The 27,976-nt window shown below is 40.3% G+C and overlaps 1 protein-coding gene across 1 annotated transcript in view; it reads left to right on the top strand.

The window, feature by feature from the left end:
* LRGUK (leucine rich repeats and guanylate kinase domain containing) overlaps positions 1 to 23,331 on the top strand; it is a 50,289-nt gene extending 26,958 nt beyond the window's left edge. The window contains exons 14-20 of the mRNA XM_010710159.3: positions 2,733 to 2,934; positions 3,869 to 3,982; positions 7,539 to 7,696; positions 10,474 to 10,562; positions 15,122 to 15,256; positions 20,887 to 21,056; positions 21,995 to 23,331. Of these exons, the coding sequence (XP_010708461.1) occupies positions 2,733 to 2,934; positions 3,869 to 3,982; positions 7,539 to 7,696; positions 10,474 to 10,562; positions 15,122 to 15,256; positions 20,887 to 21,056; positions 21,995 to 22,131 (1,005 nt within the window). The 3' untranslated portion in view covers positions 22,132 to 23,331. The remainder of the gene's footprint in view (positions 1 to 2,732; positions 2,935 to 3,868; positions 3,983 to 7,538; positions 7,697 to 10,473; positions 10,563 to 15,121; positions 15,257 to 20,886; positions 21,057 to 21,994) is intronic.
* The last annotated feature ends 4,645 nt before the right edge of the window (positions 23,332 to 27,976 follow it).

The raw sequence follows: 27,976 nt of genomic DNA, 5'->3' as shown, positions 1-27,976 counted from the left end.
GTACACCTTGTCTCCTCCCTAAGATCATACTCCTTTGCATTTGATGCTGGTTATAGATCCAGGCTGTGGAGTCAGAGGAAATGAGGTAAATGTTAGTTATGTCTTTTCCATAACCCCATGCTATTAACTGAAGAAACTTTGAATGGATGGGCATCTTTAACTCAGGTAGCCCTTTGGCCTTTCTTGACCTGAGTACAGGAAGGACGTGGAGCTCTTAGAATGGTCCAGAGGAGGGCCACTAAGATGATCAGAGGGCTGGAGCATCTCCCCTGTGAAGAAAGGTTGAGGGAACTGGGCTTGTTTGGCTTGGAGAAGACAAGGCTCCAAGAAGTGGGAGCCATAGTGGCCTTCCAATACTGGAAAGGAGCACATAAACAGGAGGCGGAATGGCTGTTTGTGAGGGTGGTGATAGGACAAGGCAGAATGGTTTTAAACTGAGACAGGGGAGGTATAGGTTAAATATTAGGAGGAAGTTTTTCACATAGAGGGAGGTTACACACTGGAACAGGTTGCCCAAGGAGATTGTGGATGCCCCATCCCCACAGGCATTCAAGACCAGGCTGGATGTGGCTCTGGGCAGCCTGGTTGGTGACCCTGCACATAGCAGGGGGGTTGAAACTGGATGATCATTGTGGTCCTTTTCAACGCAGGCCATTCTATCATTTTATGATTCTCATATAGAATCTCAGGAAACTCAAATTATTTTTTTTCTAATTTTCTGAGTATCTCCTTGCTTTCAAACAGTTTCAACTTCTGCATTTTCTCATTCTTTATTTTAAGGTCACTTTTTCTCATTTCACATTAGATAGTCACTCAACCTATAGTCTCCATGTAGTAAATTTATTGGGCACACCAAGAACTTTCTGTATCTCTTCTTTATTTCTCTTCCCTGTCCATCCCTGATGGGCCGCCTTCCTATTCCGATGAAGTTTGTGGTCATGTAAATTGTTTGCTACATTACTTCCTGATCAGAAAGAGACATAACTCATGGTGTGGCTTGAGATGTGGAGGATGTTCCTAGCCTTGAATGTAGCGATGCTTTCTGCTGCTTGTTTCATCTCTGAAAATTTACAAACATAGCTGCCTGTAGGTGGCCATATAGCCAGATGCCAAGATTTGTGCCCCAAATTCTCCCTTCTATTTTTCACCAAAATTAATAGGATTTTCCCCAGAATTATTCCCTGAAACTTTTTTGAATGAATCAAAGTACAGTTTCGTACCTAGCATGCTAAGCAAATTAAAAACCAGTAAGTGTTCAGCCAGTTATTGCTTGCTGTATGATTTTGCTTATATTTGACTATTGAATTATTATGGGAATCCCCAGTTTTAAGCATGTGGCTTTCAGTTCTGATGGAACAATAGCGTTCAGTTTTATCATATTAGTTCCTTTCTATTCCTGCCCACTTTAGCAAAGAAGCATGCCTCAGTGAAAACAAAGTAAGCTTCCCTGCAATTTCTGTACTGCAGTAATGTGTATGATCTCAAGATAATTTGTTCATCACCGTGCAATACAATGATCCTTGATATTGGTGTTTTTCCAAAATGGTCAAAACAATCGTTTGCTATTCTTTTGTAATCTCTGAAGAATTTTGGTCCTAAAAAGGGAAAGGTGTTTTGCCTTTGTAGTTGTTAGGGGGTTTTTAAAATGAGTTGTCAACATTTGAGTCCTTTGCTCAGAGGATATTCATGTTAGTAGCTTCTTTTTCTTCCTGAGATCCTCTTGAGAACTTCTTTATGTTTTTGGTAGCACACATTTACACCTTTCTCTTTTGTCACTGGTCTGCAGCTCTGGGTTATATAGGATTCCTATTATGTGTGCTACACACTGTTTTTTCTTGTCCCCCTTTTAACCAGTGTTGTCCACCTCCAGAGCTGCATTTTTTTAATGACTACTACTGACATGTTTATTGCTGTGAGATCTGCACTGTCAGGCCTTTGCCCCATCTGCTATTGTCCTGTGTCTGTACTCCTTTGCACTGTGTCCTGTCTCAGCTTCTTCAGGTCTCTGCTATTGTACTTGGCTCTTATTTATCTACTCTATATTATTACGTTCAGTCGTAAACATCCCATAGTACCTGGAACAATTGCTTGTTACTGCTATCTAAATAAAACTATGGTTTTACTACACTAAGAGAAAAAAAATCAGATAGCTATCACACCTGGTCAACAAAAGAAATTGCTGTCACAGCTGAGCCAAGTAAAACAAAGATAAGGGTAAGTCAAGAGATGTCCAGAGGGAGCAGGACAAGCCTTAGTTCTGAAGCCTTGGAAACTCAGTGTCACAAGCAGTGGCAATATCATATTATAGGGCTCCATGGTTAGAGTATTCTGTTTTATTTATGTAGAAGGAGAGAGAAAAGATTATTCAATATATGAGTTGGTGTAAAATGAGAGCTGCTGAAAGTTCAGGATTGGTACCTAAATCAGAAGTATGATGAAGTATGCTGCTTTAAATCGCTGTAAGAATTTGATTGAAGGGTTTCCTTTAAAAGTGTGTTTAGAATAAAGTAGTGCTATTCTTATAACACTTGTCACATGTAGACATCGTGGCACTTCACCTGGAGCTTACCTCTTTTGTCAAGCTGGATTCCAGATCTTGAGATTTTGGATTCAAGTTACCAGTACTGCTTTTACAGTGCTTTGTGATAAGTAGAGTTGTCCTCAGCTCAGGTATAAATTCAATGGACACTCAGTTTCAGGAACAAAATGTGCTTTTCTGTTTCATTCTAAAGGGTGTGCGTAGCTTGAAAACTACCTACTTTAAACCCAGATACATCCTGGTGGTACCAATGAACAAAGTAAAATATGAGGGACATCTGCGAAGGACAGGATTATTCAGCAGGCCAGAGATAGAAGAAGCAGTATCCAGAGTGGACATGTACATCAGAATAAGTGAGGATATCCCAGGATACTTTGATGCAGTAATCAGCACAGGTGAGTTAATTTTATGCTTTAAACCTGACTTCTCATGTTACAGCAGTAAATGGACTGTTACAACAACAGGTGGATCCCATCATTGATTTGCTGTGTTCGTTTTTGTCTCGGGAATCCAAACACTCTGGAGATTTGTCAGGAGTGAATTATTTTGTGTCCAAGTTGTCTCAAGGCCCATCTAGAAAGGAAACCAAATAATTGAACTCAGCAACACTAAGAGTTGTCTCCTGTAAGAATGTCAAACAGATGTTCAGTGATTTATGTTAATTGTCTGTTAGCTTCTGAGTAGGGGTCAGAGAAGCTTTTGACCTAACAGATCTAATTATCTCTGGACCAGATAGACTTTTTCAAGTGTTGAATTGACAGCTGATATGCATCTTACTATAAAGAAGAGGCTGCTGCAGTGATTTTCCTTGTCGGATTCTTCTAATTAGTAACTTGTTCAAGTCTTCCAGCCTGAGACAGGCAACACATGAGTGGTCAATATTTCATTAAAACCAATGTTTGTTTCTTGATATTAAGGGATTGAGGGCAGCAGAAGGTGGAGAGGAATCTTTCTCTAATTCATTCAGCATGTGCCCTTTTGTTGAGGTCACTTTTCAGTTCATCACAGTGATGGTGAAATATTTATATCATAGTGGTAACAAAAACATTATCTGTAGTCATTGTCAAGGGTTTATGGAGCTTACAGTTAAAATAAAGCATTAAAAAAAATACCCTAAAACACGGTAAACCAAACTGTAGAATAGAGTGTAGAAACTTCGAGCTGAATTCCAGATTATTTGCTTGAATGTACTGCTTATGAAGAGGAAGATTTTTCAGAGATGAGCTGGATGAGTTAAGAATGCATGAGTTGAGATTGCATTTTCTGTGATTTGTGACTTTGTTCTGATGGAAGCTTGTTTTTTCACCAAATGCTTATCCCTTTCTGCAGATGAATTGGATGAGGCATTTGCAGAGCTGAGTTTCCTGATAAAGGCATACCTGGGTCTGGAGCCACCTGCAGTTTCTGATAGCAGTCAAAACATGAATAGCAAAGCAGGAACAGGTACTGTGTCTGGGCACATGCTACTTCTGCTTTTATCAGTAGAGTATTCCTGCTTATTTGTTATGAGAATTAAAATCTGTGAATGATGCAACCTGTGAGACCGCTCGCCTCTGAAAGCTTTGTGTGTTTCTCTGTAATGGGTCTCCTGGGCTGTTTCCTCCCTGGGATGTAAATCTTTAATGGAGATCTTTCTTGGTATTTTACACTGCTGTGTGCCCTGAGGCAATAATATGCAGAAAGTAAAGTTACCAGACTCTTCTGAGGATGCTTTTGGGCTGAGGATCTCCCATTCATTCCAGATGAATCACAAGCTGGATATGTGTCCCTGGCTGAGAGCTTTGTGCCTATCAAACTCGAACAACAAGAAAAGGGCATGGCATTGAGAGCTTAGTTTTCTCTCTCCCTCAGGATAGCCAGAAGCATGAAGAGATATATGAACACCAGGATAGTAAGATGAGTGAAGGCATCTTAAAAATTCACTCCAAGTGCTTTTGGGGTTATCCACTGCAGCATAAACCCAGATGATTGGCACTGTGTTTAAAAGAGCCCTTTAACTACTTGAATAACTGAAGATGAAGCCTCTTGATCACTTCAGGCTAACCCAAACACATGCTGCTGCAAAAAGCAGTCCTGCCTGTGTGTTTCTAGTCCTCCCTTGCCTCTCATTCCTCTGATAGTGTGGTCACATGTAATTCCTCCAAAAACTAACCCAGAAAAGAACACACCTGACTTTCAGACTGATGAATTCCTTGATCTACCTCATTGTGTAGCTGTAGGGTTGGCTCAAGGAGAGAAGGGGAGGGGAGAAGAGCTTCACGAGTGCTTCTAGAAGAAGAAAGGACTGCTCTTGTCACAGAGAAGTCCTAAGATTAGCTTAGGAGAACTTAGCTCTACTCGTGTATTTATTCCAAACGGGATACATTACCAGCTGAGATAAAAGCAGAATACAGTCTCTAAAGTATGGGAGAAAAAGAAATAAGAAGGAGATATCACAGCAGTAAGATGTTGCACAACAGAGGCTAACAACAAGCTCATTTATGTGAACTCTTACCACTAAGAACCTCTGTGGTTTATGGCTCTCTTGGTTAGATCCATTGCAACAGGAGAGTAATTAGTTTCTAAAGTTACATAGAGCCAATATTCATGACCTTCTGTGTGGCTCAGAAGACTGCAAATAAAAGTAGATGAAGGAGGCCAAAAACGTTTGAAAATGTCAATGAAGGATAGTGCAAAATTCATCAGTTCATCATTTCAAGTAATTTTGTATCCTGAAAGAATTAATAAATACTGATTTCCCGGGGGGGGAAGGAAAAGCTCCTATGTATATTGTGGTGTCCCAGTGCTATAACAGTGGGCACATTTTCTGAAGAATCTTATTTAATCTTAATCTGTATAGATTTTATTTTTATTTCTAGAGCTTGCGTATTTGCTTGAAGTCAGAGGGAGGAATTCTTTGCCTTACTGCCTATAGTCTTGGTACTTATTTGTCTTAAAACCACTGGAGATGTTTTGTCCTGAGAGGCAATAAAACCCACCAAGCCCTAACTAGATTATCAGGAAAAAAAGGAAAAGTTATAAAGACAAAAGATTTGTATGCAGTAATGGTATTTTTGAAGATATATGTGTACATAACTGAGGTTTCTTTAAAGGTCTCTGTATTCCTCAGAGGTTCTGAGTTCTTTCTGTGAGTGGCTTGTCACTACTTACAGAAACTTCATTAACAGTGCTACATTTTGGTAATCCTACTGTCCATAAAGCAACTTTTAAATTTCCTATGCGCCATTAAATTCATTTAGAGCTTCATTTATAGGTGTTTAAATGAATTTAACTATCCTGTTTCTAGTGATCATCCCTTCTTATGGACTGTGTGAAATAATTTATTTTTAAAAACTTGCCTCAAGGTTGTCTTTAAATGGACATTTTTAGTAAGATAGAAGCAGAGGGAAGATTGGTTGTGTGAGATTATGATAGGTTGTTAATTCTCTTTTTAATGAACTGCTGTGCAAGATCCTTTGCTCATATGCAAAGAGAAAATACTGGAAGAAAATAGATAAGTTCTTCTTTTTAGAAACTCTTTATAGGAGAAATTTAATACAGTGCAGAACTGATAATGTTTTGTACTTGCATTAGCAGCTTTTATCCACAGAACTTGGTACTATACAACTATTAATTATTTCTCACAGCAGTCCTGTGGAGTATGTGTTACTATTTGTATTTTACAAGTGAGTAAAGGAACATTTGCATTAAAGACTGATTATTTGTGATGCTGGGCACCAGCAAGCCCACAGAATTCTTTGCATTGTGAAGCTCTGCGCTTCTGAAGGTTAGACTCTACCACTTATTCAGTGTCAAAATGAGTGATTTACTGTGAGTGAAACAGAGCCTATCAATCTCACGTCTTGTCTCCTCTGTTTTTAACACCAGAACTCCTTGCAGTTACAAACCAGCAGTATATATTTAATGGCTGGGCTGCAAGTCATCTGATGACTGTTGAAACTTTTTTTAATAGGTGGATATAGTAAGAAAAGTAACCATATTTAATATATGGACATGCAAATGGATTGGATATCTCTTTGACTCTCATCTATTCTGATTGTGTGTGATAATATATGATATGAACACAGTACAGTAAGATGAAATGATTGAATTTACAGTAAGAAATGATTGAATTTCTGCAAAATGTGCCATGTACCAATATTAGGTATTTTTCCGTGATTGAGTTTAGTATTTAGATATTATTTTATAGACAGAATAAGTCATAGAATTGTTTGAGTTGGAAGGGACCCTTAAAGACAGTCTCATCCAGCTCCCCAGCAATGAACAAGGACACCTACAGCTGGATCAGGTTGCTCAGCACCCTTTCCAGCCTGACCTTGAATGTCTCCAGGAATGGGACATCTATCTTCCATCCATCCATCCATTCCAGTTTACAGATTTCTTAAATTAGAAAAAAAAAAAATTAAAAAATGAAGGAGTTACCTGTATTTTTGTTTGATTTCTTGCAGTACAGCAGTATTGCAAGTCTTTGGATTTCTTGTTTTTTAAACTTTAGAGAAGTAACAGAAGGAAATTTGGATGTCAGGGGGAAGCTCTTCATAGAGAGAGTGGTGAGGTGCTGGAACAGGCTGCCAAGAGAGGCTGTGGATGCCCCATCCATTCCTGGAGGTGTTCAAGGCCAGGTTAGATGGGGCTCTGGGCAGCCTGGTCTGGTACCAGCTCCAGAGGTTGGTAGTCCTGCTTGTGGCAGGGGGTTGGAACTTGATGATCCCTGAGGTTACTTCCAACCCAAGCCATTGTATGATTCTATGAAAAGATGTCCCATTCTAGCTCCCTATCACATTCTGACCACTCTAAGAAAGTAAAAATTCCTAAGTAAGTGGATTTCAGTTAGCTTGGAATGGTTTATATCCTTTGTAACCTTCTCAGTTATCTTTTGTAAATCCAAAATGGTACCGAAAGCCAGTTCATAGCTGCAAATGTCCAGGTTCTTTCTGACTGCTGTAAGCAAGGTGCTGTTCAGAATTTTATTTTTTAAGAAGTGTCTTTTCCATATTAGGTTCAAGGATACATTTCTTGCAAGAGCAAAGATTGTCACCCGGCAGAGGAGTGACTGGCATTACTCAGTCTTCAACTATCAATGAATTCGTGGACTCTTCTGCCAAAAATTATTCAGGAGAGACTTTAGACAAACTTACTGCACAACTGAGCGCTGTGGTAAGTAGCATTTGCTCTTGTCTTAGGATAGAAGTAACTTATATGGGAAAAAAAACCTATTTGTACATCAGACTTTTCTTTCTCCAGAAAAGAATTAAGTTCTGTTCTCTGGCTATCTTTCCTTCCAACCATTTACAAGTTACCTAGAGTTCGAAGCAGATGAGTAAGGCAAACTTATCTGCTCATTTTCACACCAAAATAAAACCATTCATCATAATGGATTTCATCCAGTTACGCCCTGATGTAAGGGAGCTGAATATCATCTCTCTCCGTTCTGTAACACAACATTGAAACTTTCCTGTTCAGAACAAACAGTTAGATGCAGTTAATAGGACAATGAAGATTACTTATGAATGCCATCCTGTGGCAGTGGAAAAACTCATTCAGCCAAGTGTCTCAAAGTGAGTGCTAGTAATGACTGCTAGAGATCAAATTTAAGCACATTTTTCACCTGCTTTTACTTTTTCAATCAACTGATCCAACAGTGTGCTTGGATTTCAAATAACCTCTTGCAACTTTGGCTTCATCTTCTTTTTTTTTTTTTTTCTTCCTTCTTCTCAATAGTGTTTTCCCTAAAGATACTCATTCTCCTTGCAGGCAGTGGGGGAGCTGGGACTATGAAGCAGATGTGTCTAATGCTCTTTTCATATGACAATGACAGGAGAAAGAGAAAAAGAAAAATGAAAGCTTTAAACTTTGTTCCATTCCAGGTTTATGATGTCATTATGATGAATGATGGCTTGGCAGGCATGGCTTGCTGCACAATTTTGCCACTATCTCTATATTTATAACTACCTCTGATATATAGAATTAGTGTTCTAGATGGAACAAAGTAGAAGACCCCCTCCTGGGATTCCCAGGGTTTAAAAAAGGCTCTCTCGAGTGTGGGGAAGGGTATGATGGTAAAATGGCTGACATAAATAAGGAACCTCCTATCTTCCAATTTTCTGAAATGAAATGCCTCTGTTCAAGCCTTGCAGAATTCAAAAGCTGTCACAAGTGTTGTTCGTTTTCATGTTTCTTTCATGTAAAGGTTTGTTAGTTTAAGGTGAGACAGAAAGCAGAATTTTTCTTACCTTGGTGGCTCTCTGACAGCTCTCCTGCCCCAGCAATTTATTTCTCTCACTTTTTATTTCATCTTTTTTTTTATATTATCTTGAAAGTTTACATTTTGTCAAGTCAGGGAGAAGTGGTTTATGATGAAGGAGGCTATCATTTAATATGGGTTCTACTTACTTTGTGGCTGCAAGGCTCTCTTTCTTATTAGTCTCCTTGTTCAATGCTGGTAATAACTTTTAGTTATTTACTATGCTAAGTTTCCAATACATTTTTATGTGCAGAGGAAGTTTTATAGCATCAGCTGAAGTGTGAATGTAGTAAAACATTCAAGGTGAAACACAGGTGCCTCTTGGACTGTATTTAATGAGAAGAATCTAAATATGTCTGTGGCTTTAAAGTGAAATTTTGTCTAAACTGTTACATTTGAGACTGTATTTTTTTTTTACTTTAAGCACTGAAATAATTTGCTGTCACTGCAGTAACTACATTCCACTCCCATCATGTAGAACGAGAAAGTAAAAAAAAAAATATAAAGAAATTATGGATGTGAGTCGTCCGTGAGCAAATGAAGAAGCAGAGTCTGCTGCTCAGAGGAAGACAGCAGATCTGATTCCCTACAGCCTTCTCCCTTATGAGCACGCCAAACCTGCACCAATTTCATGTAGCTGCAATTAGCTATATAAGGGATGAACATGAAGGAATCTGTGCCTGTAATCCACACCAACAAAAACAGGAATGGAGCTGCATCTTTACCAAAAGAAAGCAAAACATAACTCAAGCTCAGTGAGCTTTTAAACAGACCCTTATTTATCATAAGTAGTGAAAGAAAGTGCAGGAATTCACAGTAGTCATCATGTGAGCTGTTAGCAGATTAACTGTATTCTCTCTCATCATTTCCTCATACCATAACAAAACACCTCTGTTACAGACATGTGATTTAGCTATTAAATGGATAACTGTCGATGGCTATCAGTTGATAATAAAGCAGGATGTAATAACTTTGCTCTGAGATTTACATTTCATTTTTTAAGCACACTGTCTTTTGGTGTTTGTCTGACCTGAGAAATTACACTGTGCACAGCACATGTTAATTAACACACCCTTGAAGCTCTAGACCGTATTTTTCAGGCTGCTAAGATCATAATGCGTTCGTTGGATGGAATCATTTTACCTTATGCAAATTTCAGTTGCTTAATTCCAACTCTGAAAGGGAAATATTGGTTATTGGTTTATATAGAAAGAAACACAGGTTTTCATTATTGTTGGAGCAAAGAGGGAAAGCTGGTGTATTTAAGTTGTAGCAAAAGCAGGTTTTTTTTGGTGTTTTCCTTGCTAGTGAAAATAAGCTTAAGACAAGAGCATAGCTAGAATTATCCCAGCTCTGTGTTATACTGTGAGGTAGGAATGCATCAAAAGCAGTTCTCTGCAGATACTCCTTCCTGCTATGTCCTGGCACGTTTTGAATGTTTCATGAAGAAATAGGGCTTCATTGGGGATGAATATTTTCATTATTCAATGCCTGCAAGATTTCAGACCAAAATTTGCTTTGTATAGATTGGTGAATTATACTTAGCATCTTGTTACTATAGCGAAACCCTATTTTCCCAGAATTAATGCATACACTTTAGAAACTTAACAAGAGAGAAATATCACAACCAATTAAGTTACCCTATATACTTTTAAGTTCCTGTGTGAAGTTGGTTGTATTTCTTTATCAGGAAGAAGCTTCTCTCCAAAGACGTCATGCTGCAGCACGTCAGGCTCTATCAGGAAAGGCTCCTAGTGCATATGTCCAGCTGTTTCAAAGGTAATGTAGAACCACAGAATCATTTGAATTGGAAAGGATCCTTTGAGCTCGTCTAGTCCAGCTTCCCTGCAATGAACAGAGACATCTACAGCTAGATCAGGTGCTTAGAGCCTACTCCAGCTCTGCTCCTTGGATGTCTGCAGGGACAGGGCATCCACCACCTCTCTGGGCAACCTGTTCCAGTGCCTCACCACCCTCACAGTAAAATACTTTTTCCTTATATCTAGCCTAAATCTTTAAGCTTCAAGCTCTTTAAGCTTGAAACCATTTGTCCTTGTTCTATCACAGCGGACCCTGCTAAAGACTCTATCCCCTTCTTTCTCATAGCCTCCATTTAGATACTGAAAGGCTGCTTCTGGCAGTGCACAGTCTCCAAAATGTTTTTAGTGCTTCTGATAATTAGTGCTGGACCTTGCTCAGCACAAGGTTCTTTGCAGTGCACTTCTGTGCATACTTCTGTTTAAAGCAGAATTTCTGAAAGCTGACTCCATTTTCTGGCTCTTTAATGAAGATGGATCATATCTTTACTGTCTCTTCTGCCTTTTCTTCTTATAGTCAAGCCCTGCAAAAATAGTGTTAAGTCTGTAAATCTTAGTGTACTTTCTTTGGTTGGTCTTTCGTGGGATATCTGCCTTTCCCTGATAAATACCATTGCAAATCTTCCTATTTTGGATTCTTTTTTGCTTGCTTCTCCTACCTGTTGTGAAAAGGCTCATCACAATGTTGACATTTAAAAGTAGCACATGGGCCTCTATATCAGCAACTATCAAAATGAACAGAACAGACTTTCAGTTCACTAATTATACATACCAACTTTTCTGTAACAAAGGCTGAAGATTGATTCTTTAAAAATAAATAAGAAAAGAAATAAATCACTGGGTTAAACTATCTTTAGAAAAAACAATGGCAGAAACTTGCAGCAGAGATGCATAATAATGAAACATTTTCTAAATCTTAAAGAAAGAAAAGTTTTTTAAGTAGCTGAAGGAAGACTTTTCTTTCCACTCATTCATTTAAACTATGTTGTACTGAGAAGAAAAATGGAAATCATGTTTCCTTATGCAGGATGTTTTGGTTTTGATTTAGTGTGGCAGTGTGAACTGTTCTCTTGCGTCCATTGCTCTTTGCAGCCTTTATTCCATAATAGTCATTCCAAGGAAGCTGGTTGAGGAGTTAAATATGAAGCTGTTTCAGCAGAGCTGTCAGGCAAGTGAGAGAAAATCCTGTCACTCCCAATCAGTATTTGCAATTACCAGGCCTCAAGGGATAGATGCACTCAGCAGAATTGGAGGCAAGAGTAGACAACGCACCATTCCATGCAAGAAGTCAAGAAATGCCATTAATATGAATGTTACAAAATGATTTAAATTCTGAGAGAGAATCTGATTCCTGGAACATAATAACTAGGTAGTAGAGCCCTTTGATTACTTTCATGGCCCTCCTCTGGCCCCAGTCCAGAAGGTCTGCATTCCTCCTGTACTGAGAGACCCAGACCTGGATGCAGTCCTCCAGATGGGGCCTCACAAGGCCAGAATAGAGGGAGCCAATCACCTCCTTACCCTGCTGCCTCCCCTCTTTTGATGCAGTTGGCCTTCCAGGCTTCAAGAGCACACTGCTGGCTCATGTCCAGCTTTTTTGTCCATTAGAACCCCCAGTCCTTCTTATCAGGGCTGCTTGCAATTAATTCTTTTTCCAATCTGGGATTGTCTCAACCCAATACTTTGTGTATGGCCTAGTTAGAGCTCATTATGTTCTCATGGGGCCCACTTTTTAAGCCTCTTCAGGTCACTCTGGATTCTGTCCCTTCCTTCTGTTGTGTCAGCTGCATCACTCAACATAGTGTCATCAGAAACTTGCTGAGGGTACACTCAATTCCATCATTGATGTCATTGATAAAGGTCTGTAAGAGTGTTGTTCCCAAGATGGACCCCTAGAGGACACCACTCATCACTGCCTCCACCTGAACATCAAACATTGACCAAATCCCTCTTGCTGCAACTATTCAACCAATTGTTTATCCACCTGACAGTCCATTCGTCAAATCCATGTCCTTTCACCTTTCTCTGCAAGCCTGCGCTTAGTAAAATTTTGTTGTTTTTATTTTGTTTTTGTTCAGTCCCCTAATCCATTTCACTCACTTGCAGAAGAATTAGTTATGCTGGTGTGATGCTGATAGCAGACTGGGAGGGTGAGTGAGTGGCTGTGGACCCAAAATGGTGGAGGACAGAAGCATCTCAGCTTGCTTTTGAGCAGTGCTGATGCAGAGAATGAAAACCCTACTTCAGCTAGGAGTGAATCTAAATACTGTGAGATCATCAAACTGGTGCCAAGAGTGATAGATGCAAAAAAGTTCTTAAGGTACTAAATGTTTTGAATTTCTCATATATCAGTAAATATTAAAAGATTCTTTAATGCTTAATCTCTCCATTGCGCATTTTAATCCAGACTGATATATATTGCTCAATTTTCTAAAGAATGCATTAGAAAATTTTAAAAGTGGTGTCACACAAGCATCCATCCTGCTTTATTTATTGCAACCCCACAGAGTTATCTACATAAATTTGGATTCTTAAATCTAAATTACTGAAAACCTAGCCTCTTTTTTTTTTCCTGCCTGCGGGTGTGTGTAATTAAAGTCATTCTGACATCTCATTGCCTGATACAATGTAAGGGCAATGTTTCGTGGTTTGGTCTGAATAATTTCACTGTCTCTGTGTCTGAGAGTAATAAATAAGGAGTTGGGGTGAAGTCTCATTCAGATCAGACCTTTGTCTAATGATTAACTTGTTGGTTTTCTTGGAATGTTGCTGAAAGAACTGAAGTAAGCAAGAGCAGACATCTCCAAGCAGAGAATTTATAACCTGTGAACTCATGTTTCTGAGTTGGAGGAGATTCATACGCTTTACAGTCTCAAAAAAGCTCCCTGCCAGAACTGGAAGAGCAAAGGTGCATGGTCCACCTGTGGTTGACATTCTCTTCAGGCTGGATTTGCTTGCTATGAGCATAAGACTTGCATGCATGTAGCATACATGTCTTGCAGACCCTGTTGTCTGGCCAGCTTCTGACTTCAACATAATTTCACTTTTCAATTTTGCTTTTATGCCCATGTTAGTGACAAAACTAGGACAGAACTACATGGGTATGAACTACATGGAAGCTATTTAAATTATCTCACCCATTTTCCTTTTTTCATTTAATCTGAGGCATACTAGTGCAATTAGAGCTACACTAAGTCTTATAAACCTCTAACAACAGTACAAAACTCAAGACCAAGTGTGAAGAAGACATTTGGCACCCAGGTAGGTAGTGGAAAAACATCCCTTTCACCTTTAAAAATGCTTGTGTTCCTTAACTGTCTGATAGATTGGTTTAAATTTATTTTTCAGCTGAGATGTAGCTTCTGAGAGTTGATCATAGGTTGTGTATATCAAGCTTTACTCCAAATAGTAGAGACCTTTTTGTTGTGGGGATCCAGTCCTTAGAGGTGTGGCCTTGAATTTTGCCTTCAGAATTCTGCCGTAATTCTTCTATCCTGCATTGACCAAAGTTCTTTGTGACAAGAATTTCTTAATTTCTTTTTAATTTTTATTTCCATTATGCTGATGTAGACAAAGTGATTTCTGAGAGCACTCAGTAGCTCTGGGAACCGAGTGGAATCAGACCCTTTTTTTCCATAAATTTGGTTCAGATTTTTGTCTGAGCCAATAATGAACAAACACCATTGCTAGCCAGCAGTGGATGACAATGAAACAAAAGCTTGAAGCATGGGAAGATTTAAATAAATTTAAACTTCGAAACTGTGAAGATGGGAGTCATCATCCCTGGAGGTGTTCAAGAAGCATGGAGATGGTGCACTGGGGGACATGGTTAGTGGGCATGGTGGGGACAGGCTGATGGTCAGACTAGATGATCCTAGTGGTCTTTTCCACTGATTCTTTGAAACCTCGTTTCTCCATGGAGCAAGCATTCAGCAGTTGCTACTGCACTTAAAAATGCTCTCAGTGAGCTTCCTAGGGAAAGCAGAAAATGCAGAAGTAAAATGGGCTCTTAGCCCTTAGAAATAAATTGATTCCTTCCGAGGTCGTTCACCTGTGTCAGTGGGATGGCTCTAGTAGAGTAGATGTATGGAATCTCCTAAGAGGTGTAATTTTAAATTCAGCATTTCATTGAGAATGTCTTATTTCTGACAATCTTCAGAGCTGCTTGTGCTTGGTCTTTGTTCTACAGTGTCCCTGACTAGGTGTCCCTCTTCATTGCAGGGCAGCTGGGTTAAATGACCTTTAAAGGTCCCTTCCAACTCAAACAGTTCTATGGTTCAAGTCTATAAATGAAGTGATGTCAGTAGTGCAATCGCCATGAATGTGACTGTTCCTCTCTACTGGCTCTAAGCAGAACCTGGACTACTATCTCAGCTGCTTATTCCTGCTTCTCTTCTACTGGAGATAGTTCTCCCCTTTATCCAGACACATCTTAGGAGCTAGCTAAGCACTAGCTATTCTGTCACAGTATATAAAAGCCTGTAACAAGCCCTCTATTTTCTTTTTGTGTTTTTTTTCTAGGGACCCTGGAATCACTCCTGCACCAGGCAGCTCCCAGCAACAATTATTGGAGCCAACAGCACGTAGTTCTCTGGTCTCAGATGGAAAGAGTGTCATCCAAGCCCACAGCTTCCCCTTGATTAACACAGAAAGCAGGTGAGTTCCATTTCTGAGACTGCCACTGAGCGCAGTGAAGGTTAATGCTGCAGTACATAAGATGTAAAACTACTGTCCAAACTAATGCAGTTGTCTCATCTGTTACAACAGCCTTATTAAATGTACAGTATACAAGTCTTGTCATTCACAGGAATGGTTTCATTTAGACACCATAATTCATAAAAAGAGAATTTTCAGACCTTTCAATTAACAGGATATTTGAAGGGGAAATGATGCTGAATGAAACTTGGCCTGGGTATAGAGAAAAAGAATTTCAGTGACAACTATTTTTTTTAGACAAATTGTCAGATATTGCAACAAGAATTATTTGTTATCCTTTTTAGAGGATTACCATAGTTAACATTGAATACCATTTGGGACACTCTGGATAATAGCACAATCTTCAAATTCATATCTCATCGATGATAACAGCAGACCCTGCCAGGATCCTCTGTAGTACCTTTGCCTTTCCTTACTCAGTCATTGTTGCTATGTGGCATATCTCATCCAATGAGTGATGAACATCCTCATTTATATGTTCCACAGCTAAACAGGGTCCAAGGTATGAAAAGGAGACAGCTCCTATCTCATGTAAAGTTTGTAGAGAGAGAAGGAAACAAGATTTGCAAAGGCTACATCTACATTGTCTTTCAGGCATCCTGCTATGAAGGAAGCTATATTTTGCTGACTAGTTCTGCAAGTCCACGTTGCCATCCTGCTAAGACAGCTGTGACTTGCTCTTACTGTCCTGTTCCATAAGAATGTCTGAGCTCTGGCTGCCAATTATTAGAGCAAGTGACACTGCAGCTTTTCTATGCAGAATTCTGAATAAGCCTTTTTTTCCCCTCTCCTGGCCATCTGTTGTAATCTCATACCCAGACGGGATACGCAGAAGCAGCCGGATGCCACACAGCATGACCCAGTACAGTATAACATGCCAGAACCCCCATCCACACATGAAAATGGGTGTGCACTTATGGCCGTGCCCTGGACCACCTTAAAATGAGCTCTCCTCACTCTTATGAACCCACACAAAGCTCATCTGAAAACTGCAACTGTGAACTGATGTCTATGCTGTATGGCTGTTGGAAAGCTGGAATTAGATCATGGGTTGAATCCCATAGCTGATACCTTATTCTCACTCCTTACAAACCAAGCTACCTTTCCTTATGTATTAAAACACCCATGCCATGTATTTTCCAACTATTTAAGTGAACGAATCTCTGCATTAAATAACAAAACCAAAACACACACTAGACAGCTTTTCACATAAGTCAAAGCAATGAGAAATGCTAATATCTTTGTAAGATTTCAGCCCATTCACTTTGTTCTTGATCTATTGAAGAAGAATTCTTAGATAAACTTACTGTTGAAAAAAAAAAATCTGTGTTCCTTTTATATCCTAGGGAGGCTGCCAGTTCCCTTTATGTGATGTACTACCTGCCACTGTAATTACAAGTAGTTAATTAGCATGCTGTAAAGAGGTTGAAACCGTAGGCCTCTGCAGATTCATTTGTCCTCAGTGTTTGTGCCACAGTGGAGTGTGCTGAAGGGGAACAGAGTGAGCATATGAGAGAAACTGAGTGCATAATAGGTTGCAAAGGGGTTATGCATCATCTGTCCTTACCAGTAAGTGGCAAGACCTATAACTCAAATGAGTGTGAAGCTATGCTGAATTGTAAAGGTCTCACCCTTCACATATGGGAATAAATATGTCTTTCCACTCCACCACATTTTGGTGTTTTGACTTTAACAGTGTTTTCATTTAGCACTGTTAATAACACAGTGGAAAAACAACTGTGAGGAGGGAAAATGCAAACTGCTAATCTGATTCATTTTCTGTGCATGCATCAAGGCCTACCGCAAAACTGTACGGAGTCACGTTGTCAAATTCTTTTGCAAGGGAAATAAGGAAAGTTTGGAATAAATTTTCTAATAGAAATGGTTGATGGAAATGCTGTTGTATAGATGCATTTGAAATACTGACAGAAATAATCTTTCCCTTCTGAAGTACTGCAGTAAAACCTGTAGTGATTTTACTTTCTGAATATTGAGGTGGTTTAATCTTTTCTTTTGCTTTTTCCCAATGTTATGCTTTTCACATTTGGAATGGAAGAAAGAGTAAGATTAAAAAAAACAACAAGGGGTAAGATCATGAATGTTTTGACTTCCAGGCGCAGGCAAAAAAGCAAATATTGTTTGCCAGGATCAGGGTCTGCAGATTAGTCTGACAACTTGCTGGACAACTGTGTCCAGGTCCCAATTTTGTTGTTTTATTTCTCAATGCTGAGATCTTTCTTAGTAGGATTTTATGATGTCCCTTATCATGCTCCATGAACAGAAACCCTAGAGTGCTGGGACTGCAAATAGGACCACAGAGTCATTAAGGTTGGGAAAGACCTCTAAGATCATGAAGTCCAACCATCAACCCATTCCCACCATGCCCATTAATCACGTCCCTCAGTGCTAATCTCATGTTTCTTGAACACCTCCAGGGACAGTGAGTTCCCCACCTCCATGAGCAGCCTGTTCCAATGCCTCAGCACTCTTTCTGAGAATAAATTTTTCCTAATTTCCAACTGAACCTCCTCTGGCACTGCTTAAGGCCATTACTTCTCATTCTAGAGGGGTATTCACCCATACCAGTAGAGGTGCTTGTTAGGCTACTGTATAAGCCAGCTATTAAAATGATCTGGTTACAGCATAGCAAGGTGAGGAGAAGAGGGGAGGAGTGAAATACAAAGCGGAGTTAGGAACTAGCGAGCTGGTGAGTGGAAACTTCTTAACCTGTTAGTCTACCTTTATCTGTAAGTTTGAGAGTGGAGGCAGAACCTCACCTATAACTGAACTATGCATTTAGCAAGCAAACTATCTCAAAACACAATCAAATGAAGAATATCTGTCAATTGAAATATTGTGCCAACATATGCAATGATGTATGTTGGGGTTTGGCAGTCCAGTGCAAACATAATCTAAACAGAATGTGTAGTAGTCCAGGGCTTTAGTCTTCTACTCATTACTAATATAATCTGTGCACACAGACTCCATTTATCTCATTATTCCATGGGATATTCAGGTCCTTTTTTAAAAATTCATTTCCTTTCCATTTAAATGATGGGAAAATATAGGTAGAGGTAAAAGCTTAAAGTTAGGGCACATTCCTACTCCACATGAGGTAGTTTTCTGTGCTGGGGAAGGTCTAGACATAGATTATTAGCAGATTTTAAGCTGTAATTTCTCCACTTACTTTTTGATAGCTTTCTGAGAAGCATTCCAAGAAACCTTAATCATTTCCCATGATGTTTGTTCTAGAGAAGCCTTCTGCTAAACTCTGTGCAACTAAACAAGGAAATGAGCATTACAGTAAAGCCTCATGTCAAGGTTTATTAAAACTCACTGCTTGGCTAAGACTGAAATAATAGTGAGGCATTTAGTGAAGCACCCAGTCTTCCCCTGTATTAGTTTTGTTATAGGTGCTGTCAGAGCTAACATACTATACCTCCTTAGTCAGAATTATTGAGTATCCTAAGACAAATTTGCTTGTCTGCTGCCACAAGTAAACATGGGTTACACTTGCAAGACTGCAGCTGTCATTATAATTTACACTACTTCCCTGTGTGGAAGAAGGTGCTACATCAAAAATTCTATTTCCTCACAGAGAAATCATAATTACAACCAATACAGGATAATCATATTGGTAATTTGTTTTTTATTTTGTGAGCTGCTTGCTTACAAGCTACGTACAGAGATTTCTGCTGTAGTGCTGCACTGGTAGGGTTCTTGTCATTAACCTATCTGTATTGTTTTGAGGGGAACATGGGTGCCTGCCTTACTGTTACACCCAGGAGTTATCTCCTGCCAAGTGATAGGTAAATTACTTCCCATAGTTTATCTTTTCTTATGCTCTTTTATAAAGGAACAGCTAGGGAGAAGAGCAGTGACAATGTTTCTTCAACACCAGGTATGCTGGACTTTGATGTTGTTGAATTGTCCAAGCTGTTTTTATACTGAAGCTGGATTCACTGCTCATAATTTCTTATCTTTCCCACAGTTACATCTGATGCATATTATGGGCAGCTAAAATGGGATTACAGCTAGGGTTGAGCACAGGCCTATAGCATTCAGTGTTTGGTGAGCATCCTTGGATTCAATTAGACCTCAAGAGAAGACACAAACACTCATTACAGAATGTAATATTCCTTTACCTTGAAGGCAGTAGAAAAAATCACATAGACTTCTACACTACCTCTAGTTAGAAGATAATTACCTGTTTCTTATGGGAGTAACACACTTTTTAATCTCATTATTCGTGATCCCTTCTTCTTACTGCATGGTTTTATTAAAATACCACAGAAATTCTCTCTCTCTTCCTTGGAATGCTGTAATCACAATATTCTCACAAGGTATAATGCATCTTGCAAGAATTAGAGGGTGAAATTCTTTTGGCCTGCACTATCAGTAAGGTCAGGGTGGATAATCTTAGAGCTTTCTCCCACGTTCGTTGAACCTATGAATCAGTTCAATCTTGTAGATCAGAACAGTGCTTAGGAAAGCAGTATGAAAAGCACATGAAGACAGATATTATCAAATGTCTTAGGCATTGCTCCAGAAATACGTTATGGTTTTACATTGAAGAGGAGTTATTGATCTCTCTGTATCAATCAGGGCCTTTCACTTTTCTTCAATTGATATTATATAGATATGAATCTAGATATGAAATGGAAAGCCTATATCAGAATAAGCTACAGTCTGGTCATTATCTTTGTCACATTTACTCATTTTTGCCTTAATATGAAGGATCTCAGACCACTCAGACTTTGTTTTGGGTTAGTTTTTCTGTAAGACACCTAATAAGTCAGAGGTGCCTCGGTTGCAGCTCATTGGTAAATGGCTACTTGTGATCCAGGTTGTCACTGGAGTACTACAGAACTGCTTCTTTTCAAGGCAATTCCCACTTTATTTTACTTACCAAAAGAAGCCATTGTCTGCAGAATCGTAGACTCATAGAATGATTGAGTTGGAAGGGATCCTGGCTGCCCCTCACCAGATCAAGCTGCCCAGGGCCCCATCCAACCTGGTCAAGAGCACCTCCATGGATGGGGCATCCACAACTTCCCTAGTCAACCTGCTCCAGTTCCTTACCACCCTCTGAGTAAAGTATTTCCTTCTAACGTCTGACCTAAATCTCACCTCTTTTAGTTTTAAACCATAACCCCTATCCTATCACTTTCAGACTCCAAATAAGGAGGCATGAGTTCTGATCTCAGATCTAGTTGGCCATGCTTGAGGAGTTGGACTAAATAGATCCAGAGGTCCTTTCCGCCTTAAACTCTGTTATTCTCTGAAGTTGATTCACTGTATGGCATGAACCTCTTTGTAACAACTCTTTGTGTGATTAATTAGTTAAATTGATAAATGAAAATGGGGAGAGATAGCAGTTGTATTTGCAAGCGCTGGAAGTTTTGAGAGAACTGTAATGCGTGAAAAATCTTTATGTAACTGATGAGCACTGGCATTTATTTCTGACTTCTGGTTGAGTTGTGTGATTGCAACATCAGTAATAGTACCAGACTTGGTGTATATGCTTTTTTTATCGCTATTTTAAAACATAAATCATTTTCTTCTCTTAGCTGCAAAGGATTTAGTCCTGCTAGCAGACTATTTCTAAACTCAACTGGTGCACCTGCTGCTGAAGCTTTGCCCGTTCGGAGCCCTCTTCCCCCTGCTCATCTTCCTGAAGCTGCCGAAGCTCAGCATCAAGGTCCAAGGGGAGCTGAAAATGGAGTGGACAGATTGAAAGGTTTGAAGCTTATTCAAAGTAACAGTCTTGCTTATGCTTACTATAATGATCATAGAATCATAGAATTTGTTTCTGTTGGAAGGGACCTTTAAAGGTCATCTAGTCCAACTATCCTTCAGATAGTACAGGTATGTGGAGTCCTCAGTAAAGCAAAGATGTGGATCTGTTGGAACGTTTCCAGAGGAGGGCCACAAAAATTATCCTAGGGATGGAACACGTCCCCTATGAGGGCAGGCTAAGGGTACTGGGGCTGTTCAGCCTGGAGAAGGGAATGCTATCTAAAGGGGGGCTCTGAGAAAGAAGAGGACAGACTTCTTAGTAAGATTTGGTTTGTTCTGACAGGACAAAGGGAAATGGTTTCCTACAAGAAGGAAGATTTAGATTGGACATAAGGAAGAAGTTTTTTACAGTAAGGGTGGTGAGGCACTAAAACAAGTTGCCCAGAGAGGTGCTAGATGCCCCATCTCTGGAGATACCTAAGGTCAGGCTGGAGCAGGCTCTGAGCTCCTGATGTAGCTGTAGATGTTCCTATTCATTGCAGGGCACTTGGATTAGGTGGCCTTTAAAGGTCTCTTCCATCTCAAACAATTTCATGATTCTATATTAGCTTTATTTGGGTGATAGGGCAGCCTTTGTGCCTCTGTGGTAATGACACAAAAAGCAACGTTCTGATGTGACAGCATCATCATGTTGCAGAGGCAACATGCTTAATGCAGCAATGAACTTAAGGAAAAATTCAAAATAATGGCTGCATTGGCATAAAGTTACTCCTCTGTTTACATGAGTTAGAATTGCTGTTAGACTACCTAGATATAGTAGTCTTTCTCCCCTACAAGACAGGATTTTCAGCTGGAGATGCACTTTGTGGTAAATTCTGACTTTTCATTAAAATCAATACCCCTTAAGCTTCTTCACTTATCTATTTATAATTTCTGCAGAGATTGAACTTCATAGTGACAATCTTCAGAGAAAACACAGCAAAGCCAAGACTGGTTCTTCCCATGTGCCTCAGCTCACCAACTCCAAACCTGTGCTGCCTCCAATTCCATCTGGGCGAAAGGGCACCAACTCTTGATGGCCACTGCTACGAATCTTGGTCTCAATGACACTGAAGCTTTCTAACAGCAGTACTGAATTTGATAGAATTTCTCTTTGACAAAGCAAAGTCTATCAAAGGTTATTTCTAAATCCATTTCTGATTAACTCTCCAAAAAAGTTATTTATTTATAACTTTATTAAAAAGTAATTTCTCTGTTTCCCAGCACTAGAAATGATTTCCCCAGGCATTCTCAGCTGGGAAATGCTGTAGAATTTTTCCTCACGACCGCATGCCCATATCTTCTGTTAATTTATTTATTTCCTGCCCCTCTCATTTTATAGATTTAATTGAGGTGTGGAAGCATAAGAGCTTCTGGTAATATTGCCTGTGCTGTAGGAGTAGTGAATTATTTTCAAGAGCAATTTTGCAAAACATTCAGGGTTGTTGGTAGTGAAAACTGGTTGCAAGTTGTTGGTTTTTTGTTTTTTTTTTAATAAAATGTGTTTTCTTAAGAGAGGAGACATAATTATTTCATTTGCACATGTATTTAAACAAACAAGCTCAGAAAAATTATTACAATTTTTGAGAACTGGCTGAAGCAGTAAGTGAAGATTTTGTTTTTCTATATGTAAAACAGAGCTCTGACAAATAAATAAAACTCTTGAGTCAATGTATGTCCTGATTAATTTTCATTGCCATCCATTTGTAGAACAAATAGTATGGCCCTTTGCTTGAGCAGACTACCCAGAAGAAGACTGTTTGCTATTTACATTACAGAGGTCCTCAGTAGTATTTGTGTGCATAGAAGAAGATACAACTCACTGCCACAATGCAGACTCGTGTCCATGGAACAGCTTTGCAGTATCTCACTTCACCTGTTCAGAATGTGGCTGAGTGGTTTTGTTGTTTAAATAGGATGAACTGAGCAAAGTAAGTAATGAGTAGATGCAGATACCCTGATCTTAAATTCCAGGCAAGCTTGTAAAACAGCTCAGCCTTTTATTAAGTAGCTCCCTTTCCACACTGCAGCTGACCATATCCTCGAGCTGAAGCACAGCCCTTCAGAAGCACCAGTTGTTACCACTTTGGGGCAGAACAAAAAGCAGGGCAGCTCTGCTGGGTTCAGGAGGAGTTCAAGTAGCTGAGGCTGCAGTGTGAACCTTGATGGCTTTGACCATGGCATCACAGCCAGGTGAGTGCCTGACTGCCACTGCATTGTCACAGTATCTCCAACAGATCTCTGCATGGCTGTGTTGTCTCTATAAATACCTCTGCAGATGTTATCCTGGCTGTTACGGCCGACTGCACACTTGATTGACATGGATGCTGATCAGTGCATCAGTTTGTGCTGTTGTACAGGTGATAGTAGTATTGTTAATGTCATGGTTAATGAATATGTACAAGGTACCTTGTGTTTCACACGCAGCAGAGCCAGGGGTGATCACACCTCCTAGCTGAGCCTGGTAACAGAGCTGCTTAAATTAGGAATGCAGTGCAGATGGATCAGTTGTTTTGTGGCTGTTTTTTTTATTTTTCATGGACACTAATTTCTGTATGTCTGGAAAATCAGGGCAGTGGTGGGTTACACCCCAGCTACATCAGTGTCTCCTTTGGGATTTTGGTTGGCTTACTTGGGTTTGTATCAGATAATAATAGAACACGTATCAGAATAACATAACTGGAAGAGAATCTTCCAGTTTGCAAGCAATTACTGGACCCTGAGCTCTTCCAAATGTGGGACATTCCATGGGGTTACTCATCCCCAATGGGCAAATAGACCATGGGATTTTAAAAATACCAGAGAGAAGCTCAGGTTAGAAACATGCTGAAGCCAATTCAGCCAAATATTCAATTTCATAGATCGTTTGAGTTGGAAGGGACCCTTAAAGGTCTTCTGGTCCGACTCCACTGCACTGAACAGGGACACCTACAGCTCGATCAGTGCTCAGAGCCTCGTCCAGCCTGACCCTGAATGTCTCCAGGGATGTGGCACTCACCACCTGTCTAAGCAACCTGTTCCAATGCTTCACTACCTCACTGTGATTTTTTTCCCCTTGTATCTATACTCCATCTCCCCTCTTATAGTTAGAAACCATTTCTTGCCTTCCCTCCCCAACATTTTACCTCCATGCACTCTTGCTTGCTTTCCTCCCACTTCCCAGCAGACTACAGATCAAATTGCTCACCCAATTTACGAGATTCCCAGCAAAAACCATGTTATGTGGGCTCGTCCTTTGCCCACAGCACCCTGAAGCATGGAACATCTGGCCAAGTTAGAAGGCAGCAGTGCTGTTGGATTGCCAACGTGCAATATTTACATTTTGTTCAGCAGATTGTGAAGCTTTGCAGTTCGGTGTTCTTAGTTTAGAAGGTTTATTTTTGGCTGAAAGTACAGAACTTGCAACTCAGTGCCTTTTTATTTATGGGCTGGCAGATAAAAGCAGGGCTGTTTCGGGGAACTCTGTTTTCATTGGCAGAAAGCGTGTTTGGATTACAGCAGAGTAACACCTTAACTTAGTCATAATCAAACAAGTCTCTGAGTCCTAAATTTTATGGAGGGGAGCATAACAAGCTGTTTAATTTCCTTTTTTTTTTTAAATTAAATATTCAGCATCCAATAAAATCCATACTGGTGCTTTCTGTCACGTGAATGGAAAAGATTTTACCGGTCTTTGCTTCATGCAAAGGTGTTTTGGAAAGCTGAAGGCAGCTCTTCAGATTGGATGCTGGAGAAAAACTTCTCCAAAAGAGTGATTGGGCGCTGGAAGAGGCTGTCCAGGGAGGTGGTAGAATCCCTGTCTCTAGAGGTGTTCAAGAAATGTGGACTTGTGACACTGAGGAACGTGGCATAGTGGGCAATGTTGGTGGTAGGTGGATGGTTGGACCAGATGATCCTAGTGGTTTTTTCCAACCTTAATGATTCTATGATTCTGTTATCCCCATTCCTCCCCCAAGCCCATAGCAACATGGTAGGAGTAACCACGGATGGCGTAGGACCATGTGGATGCTGTAGGACAAGGAGTTGCTGAATTAAGGAATGATGAATAAGAGTAGAGTGTATTGATTCCGACCTCCTCCCAAATGAAGCGATAGGAAATTTGTTGGCTAAAAGTTTTACAACTCAAGAAAGACTTCCAGAGGTCTGTAAGTGTCTCTTCCTGCAAATTGCTGAGCACATTGAGTGCTAGAGGCTGAGTGTGCCATGGACAAGGAGAATGTAGACAGCCAGGGCAAGCAGCTATGGGCTCAGTGGAAGATGAGAGCAGGAGACAAGTGCTGGCTCAGTTCTCCAGCACCCACTTCCCAAATTCGACAGTTGGACAAAATGAACATAAAATTATTTGTTTTGCTACTTTTGGACCATCACTGCCCTGCTTCCTGCCATACTAACCTCACTGATAAGGACTACTGTGAATCCAGCAGCTACGCCTTTTTATTTTTACTTTTTAAAAAATATTTTCTGGAAACAGACGGTGAAAAGTTGGTTTGGATTCACCAAAGGGATCCTTATTCCTTTGCTGAATGCCCACATCCATGTCTAAAAATACCTTACTGAAGCACTGCATTGCATCCCGGCAGCAGCTGGCTGCCCTGCTAGCTCTGCCTGCTCCCTCAGGAGCTTGTCTAATTGAATATGCTGCATAATATGCTGCTAATTTGGCAGCTGTCAAACTGAATTACAATTTTTTTTTTTAACAGAAGAGCAGTGGGGATGAGAGAAGTTGTTGCGTGGTGTGATTACACCAACTGACCATGTTTCTCTTTGCATCCCTCAATTAAGGGAGAGCCAAAAAAGGGTTTGATGAGAGCCCATTTAGGTCCTTCCTTGATCTCACCCCACACACATTCAAGAGCTCCAGCTCTTCCAACAGTGTTAGGTCTGTTTCTCAGTCATTGCAAACCCAACTCAGGTGCCCATTCCATTGGAGCTGGAGTTTAAGCAAATGCTTCTTGCTACCCACCACAGTCTCTGCAGTAAATCTTGCTGCTTGGACATAACCTTTTGGTAACCCTCCTGAAATATTTCAAGCTTCTGAGATATTTGTTCTGTCTCCTGAAAGGTGGAGAGAGAAGAGCCCTCGTTGCTGAGCCTGAATGTCTTTTTTGCTGTGGGGAGGAGGGGGATGCAGCTCCTACATTTTTATCATTCTTGCTTCTCCCCGCTTATATCTCAGAGCAAGTAGAAGCATGAAGGTATAAATCAATATCCATCAGAGGCACGAGAGCTCCATGGTGAAAAATCCCTTGTGCCAAAGGTAATTCCAGAGATTATATCTTCTCTTTGGACACACGGGGCAATCTTGTGATTCCCTCCTGGTATCAACATAGAGGCCACTCCTGTCCAGGGAGAAAGGAGAGATTTCTTTGGTTTAAAAGGAGCCTGAAGTGGTTTTTCTTGCATGAATCCCATGTGTTATGGCTTCCTGTAATCAACCATGGAGACCATGAAGGACTGTGCTGCTCTCCTTCCCTACCTTTAACATGGTCTGATAGTGACAGGACAACGGGGAATGGTTTTAAACTAAAAGAGGAGAGATTTAGGTGAAATGTGAGGATCAAAATCTTTTCTCAGGTGGTGAGGGCTGCATGAAGAAGTTCTAAATGTGCTCAAGGGCATGTTGGGCCCTGGGCAGCCGGATCAGGTAGGGGGTAACCACCCCACGGCAGGGTTTGGATCTGGGTGAGCTTTAAGGCTCCTTCCAACCCAACCATTCTATGATCCTGATGGAAGACATCTCTGCTTTACATAACATTCGTTGTCCTCGTTTTGGTTCAAGGTCACCAAGTCATCAGCCATCACCTCTGTGCTAAGCTTTGGGCAGCTGCCAGCCCAGGGATTATTTCCACCCATGGTGACTCAAAGCAGGGTTAACCCTTTGTTCCACCCTTTGACGTGGAAGACAACATGCATCTTTCCATGGCTGTCCCCAAGCACCTCCTCCATGCCAAATGGGACCGTGTGGCTCTGACAGGTGCTCCTACTTTGCCTCCTCTCTCTCAGGCTTTTAAGGGGTAAATTAACATGCATTCCCTGCACTGCTGTCCTTTGGTCAATGCAGGGTCAGCGCATCCATCTTCACAAAGAGCAGAGGGTGAAGGGTGAAGCCAAGTTGCTTATAATTGTATGGAAGAGGGAAAATAATAATAATTACAAAAAAATCTCCAGTGCGTTTTGGAGAAGGAAGGGGACCAGAAGAGACCCACGACCCTAGGCCATACGGGAGGCAAAAATAATGGCTCTATATCCTCCAAGCTGTTCCTCTCCCAGGTTTCCCATGTCAATAAATCTCACCTTCATACTCTCTTGGGTTTCAGCTGCTGATTTATGATTGGTATAATGAAAGATGCTGAACAGAAGCTAACTGTGTGGCTCCAAGTGATTTACAGAGACATCTTTATCCCTCTCCTTCCCTTCTCATTTAATTTAGTGTCGGGAGTAAGTTTTTTACACTTAGGAAGTGACAGAGATCTCATGGAGGTTCCCAAAGGAGTTCAAGAGTTTCCTTCTCACTTAATAAAAAAAAAATCCCTTTTTTTTCTCCATCCCACCGTGAGCCATGGTGAGGATAGATTGAAAGCCTTAATAAACACAAACCTGAATTTAATGAAAGGTAAAGATTTGAAACAGAAGTGTTGAATTGATGAAAGCAGTGCCCAGCCAATGAGGATTTGTTAAATGAAAGAGTCTGAGGAAAGATGATTTGTTGAGTTAGAAATGTATGTACTTAGTAACTGCTTGGGAGTTGTACGCCCATTGATGCAGTGAGGTGGGGAGGTTTGAGGGAATAAAACCATGGCAAGTAAAGCAGTGCAGCATGGACAAGATTCCCAGGAGCCTGAAGCAACCAATGGGTCTAGTTTGGGGTCTTCAAATCCTGCT

The sequence above is a fragment of the Meleagris gallopavo genome, chromosome 1, assembly GCF_000146605.3.
Source record: "Meleagris gallopavo isolate NT-WF06-2002-E0010 breed Aviagen turkey brand Nicholas breeding stock chromosome 1, Turkey_5.1, whole genome shotgun sequence".
Lineage (NCBI taxonomy): Eukaryota > Metazoa > Chordata > Aves > Galliformes > Phasianidae > Meleagris > Meleagris gallopavo.
This window is presented reverse-complemented; position numbering and strand designations above follow the sequence as displayed.